This window comes from Ambystoma mexicanum, chromosome 7q, assembly GCF_040938575.1.
Source record: "Ambystoma mexicanum isolate Mex_15411 chromosome 7q, UKY_AmexF1_1, whole genome shotgun sequence".
Classification (NCBI taxonomy): Eukaryota; Metazoa; Chordata; class Amphibia; order Caudata; family Ambystomatidae; genus Ambystoma; species Ambystoma mexicanum.
Genome location: NC_090941.1, coordinates 675,735,378 through 675,748,197, shown reverse-complemented (window position 1 = coordinate 675,748,197; position 12,820 = coordinate 675,735,378). Strand labels below are relative to the sequence as shown.

General features: G+C 47.9%; 1 protein-coding gene across 3 annotated transcripts in view; it reads right to left on the bottom strand.

Moving 5' to 3' along the window:
- Positions 1 to 12,820, bottom strand: part of ATP8A2 (ATPase phospholipid transporting 8A2) — a 3,773,191-nt gene that overhangs the window by 2,358,513 nt on the left and 1,401,858 nt on the right. For all 3 annotated transcript variants that reach the window (XR_011284127.1, XM_069639892.1, XM_069639893.1), the window contains exon 15: positions 12,493 to 12,537. Coding sequence is in view for 2 of the 3 variants with exons in the window: in XM_069639892.1 (XP_069495993.1) it covers positions 12,493 to 12,537 (45 nt within the window). In the remaining variant the exon portion in view is untranslated. The remainder of the gene's footprint in view (positions 1 to 12,492; positions 12,538 to 12,820) is intronic.

Sequence of the window (12,820 nt, the reverse complement as noted above, 5' to 3'; positions counted from 1 at the left end):
ACCGGTGGGTTTCCTACCATCTAAAGACCACAGAGACGCCGACGACTCGACGCCCTTGCTGGGCCACAGTTCTTCATCATCTCTTTGCGGTCCAGAACTATCGTTACCGAGGTGCCCCGCACGCCTCTTCCTTGCAGGACGCAAACGCTCTGTCGTCGACTAGCACTGCTAGGAACGCAGCTGCCACTTCCCTGCCGTAGTTCGACCTGTTCACCGTCAGACGTTCGACGACCCGTGACTCCCGCCTTAAAGGGAGGGCACTCAAGAAGGGCCGTCGATTCCCCAACACCGAACGCCGAGGTCCTTGACACCTCTCGATGATCCGTGGTTCCTGCCTGAAAGGGAGTCACTCAAGAAGGATTGGTCGACGCATCGTAAGAGACCTCTACTCCACCAGGTACATTGGGGGGGTAAAACCTTAATAGGAGGAAGTGAGACTATTGAACATATGGACTGGGCTTGTGCTATATATTTTTATGTACAGGTTGCCCAGGTGGGGGGGATCTCCACACAGAACTGTGCCTCGTGGTAGGGGTCAGCATTCTGCCTACTGTTTCAACCATCTTGCGTTCCTTCCTATCTCTACTGCTGGTTTCCTAGTTATTAATCTGTCTGACATTTTAACCGTACAGTTGATGCACTTTAATGAGATTTGATAACATTAGTGGTACCACTTTAGAATTGTATATATTTATCATTATTGACTTCCGAGTAAAAAGTGCGTTATTGTGATCGTGTACATACCCTTGAATATTAATAATATAAAGACTGTTTTCAGTAATACAGTGTGTGGACATTCCTTTGTGGGGGTTCGGGGACTACACTGTACTTAAGAACCAGCCTGCATCACCTCCTGAGAAGGTAGGCCTTGATTGCTCGACCACGTACCAATAATAGAGAATCTTGGCTGGGGTCCTGTGTGCCTCTCCTCTACCATATAGAGAGCGGAAGTACAAACACCCCCTACCAGTCTTTACAGCCATCACTTTGGGGATGGTGACTAGTGGACAGATGAATATCGATTTGGGCAATTGCACAACTCTTCCTCCAGAATTTAGACACAAACTGACTCCCTCGGTCAGAAATCAGTACGGAGGGGAAACCATGTAATCGTACGATTTGCTCTAAAAACCCCTTTGCCAGACTGGATGCATTTGGTAGACCCTTAAGCAGAATGAAATGATCCATTTTAGAGAATAGGTCAAAAACCACTAGGATAGTGTTGAACCTTTGACAGGGAGGCAGATCTGTGATGAACTCGAGGGAGTGTGTGCCAAGGTGCAAGTGGAATTTCCAGGGGCTGAAGAAGGCCAGCATGTCTTTGTTTCTGGGATTTATTTTGTGCGCAAATGCCACATGACAGAATAAACTGTGTAATGTCCTTTCGCCAGGTCAGCCACCAATAATTTCTTTTCACCTTGGCTAGGGTCTTGGCAATTCCTGGATGTCCTCTATCAGGGGGTCGTGATAACCAGAAATGACTTGTTCTTGTAGTGCCTTGCTCGGTAGATATAAACGCCCTCTGAAATACGGGAGTTGGTTCTTTGTTGTGTAATGTTCACCTCGAGTGGTCCAGTCTTGTAGAGCCTCGGTGTTCATTAGGAGCCAAATTTCCTTTTGGAGTTCATCCAGAGATAACGTTATTGTAAGTCCTAGTAGTTTGTCACCTGGAATAATGGCCAGCGGGTCTGGAGTTGAATATGCGTTCTCATCAATACCCATGCAGGATAGGGTGTCGGCTTTTCCGTTCTGGACTCCAGGTCGGTACGTGATGATGTAATCATATTATGCGAAGAATAAAGCCCATCGGCGTTGACGGGATGATTGCGCCTTTGCCGTCTTGAGGTATTGTAGGTTGCGATGGTCGGTGATTACTGTGATGGTATGTCTGGTGCCTAGGAGGTAATGGCCAAGATGGCATTTCCACTTGGTAGCACGCATGAGCACATTCATTGGAGAAGGCTAATTTTTTGGCTCGCCAGTTGATGTTAGGATTGTGAGCCACCAACCACGGCATCCCTAGAATCATCCGGAATTGAGGGGCCTTGATAAGGTCGAAGGCAATGGCTTCCTGATGTCAGTCTTGACACAGAAGGGTCAATTCTGCTGTGCGTTGAGTTACAGGACCAGAAGCTATCTCCAACAGTGGTGACCTTCTCAGTTGTCGTTTTCTGACAGAGGCGAAGCCCCATACTTGTTGCCAGGCCTTGGTCTATGTAGTTACCAACGGCTCCGCTGTCTATGTATGCCTCCACAGCATGCATCCGAGACGGTTGTTGGTGACTGATCAAAGTCACAGGCAGCGCAAGGTTTGAGGTCTGTGGCTCTTTTCCTTCGATCGACACACAGACCTCTGCGCTTGCCGACTCTTGTTCTCCTCCTTATTTCTCTGTAGCTCCAACTGTTCTCCTAGGGGGTTTTACGGGACATTCTCCGAGGAAGTGACCTGATTTCCTGCAGTACAGGCATAATTGCTGTTGTCTCCTTTGGTCTCTTTTGGCCTTGGTTAATGGGCTCCGTACCCCGCCCAATTTGCATGGGTTCCGAAGTGTTTTCTGATGAACGCGGACTGTTCTCCTTTGAGAGTACATATACAGTCCGATTCTCCGTTCTGGCTCAATCTGTCCTTTGATCTTGCAGCCTGTTGTCTAGCTGCACCACTAGGTTGATGAACTCTGCACAGTATTTTGGTGGGTTTACCACGTGAGCTAGGACGTCTTTCGATTCCCCCCGTAATCCTCGATGGAATAACGTTGTTCGTTTCTCCTCAGGCCACCCAGTTTCAACGACAAATCTGTTAAAAGTGGCAATATATGTTAACAAATCTTGGCTGCCTTGGCGGAGGGACAGAAGTTCGTTATCCAGAGCGTGGCCCTGGGTATGTCGGCCGAACAGCTTCTCCATCTCCTGTTGAAACCCCCTGAAATCCCGCAGGAGTGGGTCATCCTGGCTTACTAACGGTATGTACCAATCCGCGGCACTGCCACTCATATGACAGAACGAAGGCATCCTGCGACTGATCGTTAGGAAAGGCTCCGGGTCTACAAAGAAAATGGAGGTGGCACTGGTTCAGGAATACTGCATATTTTCTTGGGTCCCCCGTAAAACGTTCCAGTGGGGCCAAAGGAACTGCCCCAGGGAGGACCGCCTGCACTGGATTGACGGATGTGGCTGGAACCGACGGAATACTTCCTGGCAACGGAGCCTGCCCAGTCTGTGTTTGGAGCAATCGTCTGGCTAATTCATCGGTGCGGTCCTTGGTGACAATCAACTCCCTCCTAAGGGCGTTGGTTTCTTGCCGGGCGGAGTGCACCTCGGCCCGTAATTCTCTCAGTAACTGGGCTAGTTGGTCAGTTTGATGTTTTCCATGACGCCCAGGTGGATGTTTTAATTGAGGCTTTGCATTCTGTTACGCTCACCTGGTATCCACGGGGATGCCACACGATACTGGATGGAGGTCTAAGCGCTATCCAGGACCCCTCTGTGCTTGGTTCTACATGGACACTATTCCAACACTGCACCCAGTAGACACACTGCAGGACTGCTCACTGCAGCATCTCCAACCATACACCGACAACTGTAGGATGTTCTAACAAATATCACACCCATGCAACCAACAATGTGTGCAATGCAGCCAAACCACACACACAAAGCAACAATGTGACACCTACTTGTAACCAGTGGACAGACCTTTTCAACCAGTGGACATACCTTTCCGTGCAAGGGCTCCAGCCATGAATCGAAGGGGCTACGGACTTATCACACACAAACACACCATAGTACACACTATGTTTAAATGTTCACGTCAAGTGGAATGCACTCCCCTTCTGCAATTCAGCCTGCCAACACTCATCACAGAAAGAGATGACCGCTGGAGCGGTCATGCCATAACGAAGGCTGCCTGCAATCACCGCACAAGGTTGTTGCCTGTTGAGGTAACCGCAAATTGGTGTAGTATGCACGGATACCGCTATCACACTATCGTCGTCTTCTAATGCGATATATCAGATGAAGCACACTTCTCACTCTCCCACCCTTTCCATCCCTTCTTCCAACCATAAAATGCCGTAAAGTATGTTTTGCAGGCCCTTTCTCCGCCACATTGTCCTCAGATACAACATGCCAGCGTTATTGAAAACTTATGACGTACATCACGTCACAGCACACTGCAGTGCAATCAAATTTTTGACCGCACAGCGAACAGGGAAGTGGGACGCCGGTGTGAAGCCAGATATGACTGTCTTAGGGTCTGCAGGGATTTGGACTCCCAGATAGGGAATCATCTTCTCCTTCCATTGGATGAGACATAACGAAACCAGGGCATCACGGTCATCTGGGGACAGGCCAACTCCCAAGGCCACCGATTTATTGAAATTAATAGAGAAGCCTGGAACCTTCCCATAGCTATTTCTGCAAGGGCATGCCGAAGGGAGGAAGTGGCTTCCGAAAGAGTGAGCATGACATCGTCTGCATAGAGGGCCTTTTTATGCTGTGTGGAGCCAATCTGGGGGCCTTTGATATTTACATTGGCTCTAATTCTCTGGGCAAAGGGTTACATCGCTAGAGCAAAGAGCAGTGGAGACAGCGGCACCCCTGCTTGGTCCCACAGGTTAGAGAGATCAGACTGGAGAGAGCGCCACTGGCCCTAATAAGAGTTTTTGGGGATTGATATTTGGCCAGTAACATCTTCTGGAACGCGGGCCCAAAGCGGAAAGCTTCAAGCGTTTGACGCATGAAGGCCCAGTCCACCCTATCAAATGCTTTAGTGGCGTCCAGGGCCATGAGCACTAGTTGTTGGGAGTTGCGAACGGTGAGGTCGACCAGATTCAGGGCTCTGCGAACATTGTCCCGAGTGGACCTATTTCTGATAAAGCTGGACTGATCCAGATGGATTATGTCGGTAGGATGGGTGACAGGCGGTTGGCCAGAATTTTAGCGTACCTGTTAGCGTCTATATTTAGCAAGGCAATGGGTCTTTAAGAGGCCGGGTCTTTCAGATCTTTTCCCGGTTTGGGTAGCAGGATCGTGATGGATTCTGACATAGAGGGGGTGACAGTACCTGATTCCCTGAAAGAGTTAAAGGGAGCTACCATGGGAGCAAGTAGCTGTGGCCGGAAGATTTTATAGAACCTAGTGGAAAACCCATCGGGAACGGGAGCTCGAGATTTGAGGGACTTAATAGCAGCCTCTATTTCCTCCCCTGTGATTGGAGCATCCAGGTTTTCTCGAACTGAGTCTTTTAGGTGGGGTAGAGATATTTTCTTTGCTCACTTCAGTCTCTGGGGGGTGCTGTCATCACCTGAGGCAGATGAGCCGCAGCCAGTTGCTGTTTCTCCTGTTCTGCATATTGCACAGTGCCCAATTGTGTTGTTCCGCCTCTCTTTAGCTAGTTTACTCAATAGCAATTTATTCACTTTATTATTTTTGGTGTAATAGAATTATTTACTTTTGGCCAGGAGATGAGCTGTATGTTCAGCGTAGTGAGCCTCAAATTTACTGTGGGCGACATGGACGGCCCGCTGTGTTTTTCGGGGACCAACCTTTCAATTTATGTGTTCTTTCGGCTTCCCGGAGTTCCTCTTCAAGAGCCAGGCGTGTTTGTCGCCTAGACTTGTGGTATACCACTCCTTGGGCAATAAATTTCCCCCGGACCACCGCCTTCATGGCATCCCAGGTGTTTGCAGTTTTCTTTAAAGAAGTTTTGAATCGTGGAGGCGATTGAATCTCTCAGGGGCATGTCATTAAGAATGGGGTCGAATAGGGCCCAGCGGTGTGGTAGGTGTCGAGTGGGTTGGTGTACTCGGGAGTTCCAGAGCCACTGGAGCATGGTCAGATAGGGTTCTTGTTCCAATAGAAACCTCCTTGACATAAGTTAGTAGTTCTGGCAATGTCAGGAGGAGGTCAATTCTTGAGAAGGTCCTATGAACATAGGAGAAGAATGAGAAATCCCTCTTAGTGGCGTGAAGCAGCCTTCATAAGTCCACTACCTCTAAAGTTCTGAAAAGGCGTAGGAGGCCCAGCGCTGTATTGAAATCTTTGGAAGAAGGAGGATGCGGTGGTGTCCGATACTCCGTTAAAGTCACCTGCAATCACCATTTGGCCTTCTGAGAAGGAAGAGAGGGCCATGCCCAGGGAGTCATAGAAGGCGGACTGCCCCACATTGGGGACATATTTGAAGGCAAATGTGTATAGTTGGCACAGTAAGAGGCATTTGATAGTGACATAGCGGCATTCAGGGCACAGTTTTGTGTCTAAGATTTGCGGGTTCAGACCCTTCCCAAAATGAATCCCAGTCCCCCCTTTCTTGGTGCCATCGGAAGCTAAGAACTGCAACGGGAAGCATCTAGACCGAAGATGCCCAAAGTCCACCAGAAGCAAGTGGGTCTCCTGCAGCAAAGCCACTCCGGCGTCTTCATCCAGGAGTCGTTGAATAACCATTTTGCGTTTGGCAGGAGAGTTCAGACCCTTAACATTAAGGGAGACAAATCGTAAAGTTGCGGCAATCCGGGCAGCATCTGCTTCTACAGGGGTGTCCGGGCGAGGAGGGCGGGACAGGCCAGGATCAACTGTCACTGTAAGGGAGTTGTAGCTGGAAATCACTCTGCATCTGAACCTTCAATCTGAACCTCCAATGGGAGAACAGAAGTTTGTTCTGGGGGGGGTCTGGGGTTCCAGGGTCAGACCCCCCCCATGGCCAACTGGGACAGAGCCATGCACCCTGCCAACATGGCAGGGGCTAGAAACCAGAGAACAAAATTATTCCAAGGACTCATAGATGATCTGTACCTCGGAAACAGGCATGGACCATGGTGGGGGCCCGCCGGAAGATCTGTAGCTAAAGAATGTAGGGTCAGCATTTTCCATAGAGGAGGTTGGGAAGTTAGAGGGGTAGGGAGGAGGCAGAGGTCCTTAAATAGCATGTGGTCAATTATGTTCTCCTCCCATACCCCAGAACTTTAGACCAGAGAGTCCCCCTGGGTTTCGGTGGGGAAAAAGGAGCTTTACCTTCATTGTCGGCTGCAGGGAGGGTTGGGGTGCTTTCTGGGAAATCTGAGTGCAAATTCTTCTCGGCGTCTTCCAGATGGCCGATTCTTCAAAGGGAGCCCTTATAGGTAAACTGGAGTGCCGTTGGAAACAGCCATCTGTAACGAATCTGATGGCTTTGGAGGTAAAGAGTCAAAGGGCAGAGGATTTCCTTTTCTGTAAAGTGAAAAGTGAGTGGTCTTGATAAATTTGGAGGGTAGACCCCTGGAAGGACAGCTCGTCCCGGGAGTGAATGGCTTCCTTCGTTGTGTAGAAATGCACTCTCGTTATTACATCGGGGGGGCGGGGAGTCTGATTCCACTCCTCGTCAAGGTCACAGCCTGTAAGTCTGGTCCAACAGCAGCTGAGGTTTATCTAGTTGGGGGAGAAGAGCCTGAAAGAAGTTCCCCACGTATACTGAGAGGTCTTTGTCTGGGACAGAGGATGGGATGCCCTATTCTCGAGATCCTCCTGTTTGAACTCAAGGATCTCACATCTGTCTTGTAGGGTTTGAATCAAGCATTGGATTTCCCCCAAAGCAGCAGAGTGAGCTTGGGAATGGTCTTAGATGACCCCCAGGCGTTGTTCCACTTCCGTGACCCTTTGGTTAGTATGTTCAAGCTTCGTGGTGAGTTTGGTCATGCATGACCGGAAACCTGACTTAATGTCTGCCATCAAGGCTTGAATGTCATCTTTAGTTGCAAGGGATCCCTTGTTGTCTGGCCACTTTTCCGGAGTCAATTTAGGGGGGTGGGGGGTCCTGTTTCCTGCCTTTGTCAGCCTCAAGTAACATTGTGGGGATATCTGAGGTTTTATTAGATTTTGATTGCTTAGCCATGGTGGTCCCAAGCTGGCAGGAGGTGGGGTTAGTTGTTCCCGTGGAGCAGGGTAGGTTGGGGGTACACTCAGAATTGCTTTCAGCAGCTCCCGATCTCGGTCGGGGCTGGGCGATCTCATCCAGAGCTATCCTGAAATGTGTAGGTGCAAGTAGCCAGGAAAGTTAGGATGCAGCCAGATGGGGAAGAAGCATCAGTCAACCCCTGACCGGTAGGAGCACACTAGGTTATAGCAGCAGCAGAGGGTGAGGGTGGAGGGTTGTAGAGTGGGCCGAGGACCCCCTTTCTGAGGAGTTGCCCCATGGCAAGGCAAGAGAGGCCCTGATTCGGGCCGTTGAAGTATTTAGAAAGAGCAGGGCCGCCCTCCAAAACCCAAAGTTGAGAAGAGGGGGAGTCCTCCTTATCGGAGCAGTGGCTGTAGCTGTAGTTATGAGCCTCTTTGGGAAATGCTGGAGGAGAGCTGTTGGGTGGGCATGGGTGCTCCAGGAGTTAAAAGGAAGTTCCAGAAGGCCGTGAGAGTGAGCAAGACAGCCTGCACATGAAGACCCCACCTGGGCGGAGCCATGGGAGCACAACCCTCATGATCCCTCCCAACGGTACCATTGATAGCTGGGAGATAGCTCACCCTCTAGCCAGCCCCCCCATTGGAGGTGATTCAAAGAGGCTGACTGCGGGCGGGGCCGGGAGTGCGCCCCCCCTCCGAGATGCAGGAGCAGTTGCCATGCTTGTATGAGCTGGGAGGATCTCAAAGCCCAGAGAGGGTTAGGGGCGAGGAGGAGGCAGAGGGAGCACTCAACGTCTTGGCGGCATCCTGGAAGTTCAAGGGCAGCCCCCTCCACGCCGCAGCAGTCTCAGTTGTGGTGGGGCCAAGGCATCTGTCCTGGGGCGAGCGGTTCACGGGAAGGGGGGACCAGCAGCCTGTGTCAGGAGGCTCCAATGGGTCCGCCCCCGAAGTTGGAAGGACCTCAGGGGAAGGCACCGGCGTTTGGGGGATCAGGCCGGTAGAAAGACACCGTGGGCAGGAGCTTCACAGAGAGGTAGCTCTGCCGGACCGCTCCCGCGCAGACTAGCAGTGCCAAGGCGAGCCCCCGTCCACCACTGAGACGTCCAGCTCCGGGGCAGTGAGGGCAAGGTAGCGTAATTCGGAGCCGACCATCACTAATTTTTTGAGACGTACATTTCAGTTCTTTGCAACAAAAGTACTGGCCGGATTTCCACCAAACACACAAAAGCATGCTTTCAGAAACAAGCCCCTTCTCCTGCCGCACATTTGGTGAAAATTTGTCCAGCCGTTTGCCCTGTAGCCGTGCGCAAAGTTTTTCCCCATTCAGTCTATGGAAAAAGACCCCCCCTATAACTTTGCCTCACTGCACCAGACCTCACCAAACTTGCCGAAAAAATTCAGAGCAGGCCATATACTTTTTTTTTGCAAAGTTTGGTGAGGATTCCTCTAGGGAGAGCGAAGTTATACGCCGCTGAAAAAGTGTGCTTCCTATGGGTTTAGCAACTTAACCATAACTACACACCCACTACTGCGGGATGTGTAATATGCATACATACAGCAATATAATGCTCTCGCACTAACGCATAGCTTGGTTCATGTTCAGATGGACTGTCGACATGAATTGTCTGTAGGGTTTCTGAAAAATAGTATTTTCCAATAACTTCTGAACCCTTTGCTAGAAAATACTAAAAACAGCCTTAATTCGGAGTGGACCAGGCGAGTGATTGGAGATTTGAAGGGTATGTGAGGATTCTCTCACTAGGTTGGTGCTGCCTAAGTCTGTGTTTGGTAGCTCCCAAGACTGAAGAGAGCTTGAAACAAAGTATCAAAGAAGGATTCCAAAACACTGTTTGACAGGCGCTCCAATTAGAATTGTAATACGATTTCCAAATGTTATCCTCTACACGTGTTTCACCACTAATAGATGTAGTGGCTCATCGGGAGGTATATGATTCTTTCTTTAAGGTATGCAGATGTGAAAGGTAGGTTTCCTTTGCGGTTTATTTAGAACAATCTTCACAAGTTGAAGTATTTACTTCTGGTTTGTAAATGGGGCCGTCCCTAAATGTATGTAGCTCCTCGATTGTATTGGATTCAGGTTTGGATCTTCTCCTACAGGTCTTAAAATGAACATCGAAGTTGAACCTAACTTTAATGCATGTTTTCAAACACATAGGAGGCATATAGGGCATGTATGTTTCTTATGACTTTACACCAAACACTCATATGTTACTTAAATGCCGTACACTCACATGCCAGAAACTCACTTACACAACAAAAACTCATACGCTTTACACCACACACTAACACCACATGCACTTATGCGGCACATGCTGTTTCAGCACACAAACTCATGCCACTGTGTTGATCCCTTGGCCGCAGTGTTTGGAGGACCATGAAATCCATCCCATTCCATCCTCTGGCCAACATCAACATAGTGGCTGCTGGGGCCCGATCCTCTGAGTCATCGCCACACACACATTAAAGGCCAGACAAAGGACATTTTTTACACCACCCTCTATTTGCCCTTCCTCACCCAAAACGTAATACCCTGGAAGCTCTATGAAATAGCTTTCACACAGTAACATCAAACTATGTGCTGTTATGGGTCTGCTACTGTTATTTTCAAACAGTGTTCTGAAAAGTAAAGGCTTAGTTGCAACAGTAAACCAACTCCTGGTGTAATAAAAATGTCTTAATCGGTGCCCCTATAGGCAATTCATTTGTAAGTAATGTCTTCATGCAACTAGTTTTAACTGCAAAAGTTTCCAAAGATCATTGAAAGGGATGCACTGATTGGTAATGTTTAATGATGCATTAGTGATTATGGATGGGCAGCAAGGACCCCATGCTGATGTTATTTTCCAGCACATACAACCTAGTTACCATAATACAGTAGCATTATTTTAGGGAGTGACTTTCAGTTTCACATTCCTAGCAAATGAACACTTTTTTTGCTGATAAGTCAGTTTATAATATATATCCAGACTTCAGGCAGAAGTGATACATGTGAAGTTATCTTATTTTCCCCCCATCCCTTATCAACCTTATGCCGGAGAGAGTAAATGCTTGGCAAGTGATAATAAAAGCTTCAAAGTGGATGCCCTGGACCAGTTTTTTCTTTTCAACCAACACCCCCTTACATTCTGTGACTTGTACTTCACTTCACATCATAATAAAAATATGCCTAGACCCAGCATGAGAAGAACCTTCGTCAAAAAAAGTCAGGACTTCTTTAAGGAGTTACATGACATGGGTTCACTTGCCACCCATCAGCATTAGGAAAACCTACTCTTTGGTTTGATAAAACAGTGCTACTCTTACCTTCATTTCGTAAGCATTCACCACATTGACGGGTTCCATAAGGTTGACTTGTTCTTTCTGATTTTTACAGAGAGTAACATTTTACTTTGCGCACTAGAAAACACTTGTTTGCACTCTTGTAACTCAGCCTGTATCTTTTACATGAGGTGAACAACCAGTGAGTCCCTTTTTCTGGGGAAATACATTTCTGCATCTATAGAATTCTTATAATAATGCTGTTGGTGTACCCATATGTCTACTATTCAAACAACTTGATAGTCTTTCTTCTGTGGCATGCACACATGTATCCCTCCACTAGACCCTGTCACATGTGCACTCTTGCCTTCCCATCTCTGATTTCTGGCCTCCTACCGAGCCCCATCCCATCTCCAGTGTGCTCCCTATCCTCTTCACAAATCAACTGCCCATGTGGGTTTGCCTCCAAGGCTCTTATTCGCAGATACATATATTCGTGGTGGATGTACCGTCTATGATTCTGGACATGTGTAGTTCCTTTAAGTTTCACTATTAAGATCATGCGTGTGAAACGAGAACATGGGCTGGGGAGGCAGGGCTGTAATCAGAGAATAATGATGAGCCATTTGATAGGTGTCTGTAGAGTGTCTCCCTCCACCTTTCACTGAGTTTCAGTTTAGACAAAACACATTCCTGGAGTTCAGTCAAGGACGCAAGCAGCAACTTGAGAACTGCTTGTTAAATCTTCATACCCCACACTTCCTCATTAGTGAGCACAGCTCTTGGCTAAACGTGTCTACTTGCTGTATGTGCGTAGACATCATATTAAGGTTTTACTCCAAAACTGAACATGAAATATGTGTAGTGATCAAAAGATACAGATACATGAATAAATGTACATGTAATTCACCAAACCTTTCAGTTACCAGCACTTTGTATTCAAGAACTTGTAGTTCAGTCCTCTTCATAATAAGTAGAATGCCCCAAGAGTGGGTTTATGCACCTACTGTAGAGATCTGTGTGAACCCTAAGGTCATAGCTTAGATCACGTCCCATGGATGCATGAAGTGCATTCAGTAAATTCAAATGGCGCGCATCGCAGTGATACCCGACAATTGGGCCATATAAAGTGGTAACTGCTGGAAATATAAATGTGCGCAGGTAACCCAATTTTGGGCTTACCTGGGCTACTCTGTTGGTGCTATAATGTGTGTTCCCGTATCTGTTGAGTGCGCTGAATTTTATTAAAAATAAACGTGGACATAACAAATATGAGACAACACTTTTGGCTATCAAAACCATATTATTTGAGCTTCTCAATAAAATCATATTTCCGAAGAAAAGAAATACCTGAAATCTTCTGATGAACGTTCTCGTTCCAGCTCCGGAAAGTGACTGTAAAAAGAAGAGACAATACATTGTACATTCACCAGACAAGACCAAAGGCACACATTCCGAGCAGTTAAGGTCTTGTCTGTTTAACTTGAATGATGAGATTACGTGTAGGAAAGGGGATTCATGGCGTGTTTCAAATCATCATCAAATGTGTAATGGACACTTAGTAAAGCGGAGGTGTTGACGCGGGAGAATCCCAGAAGTATCATTAAAACATCGTCTATATTTGTCACATGTTCCCAGAGAATCCCTTGTGATTAACAGCAGCGATAAGTTAAGTCTT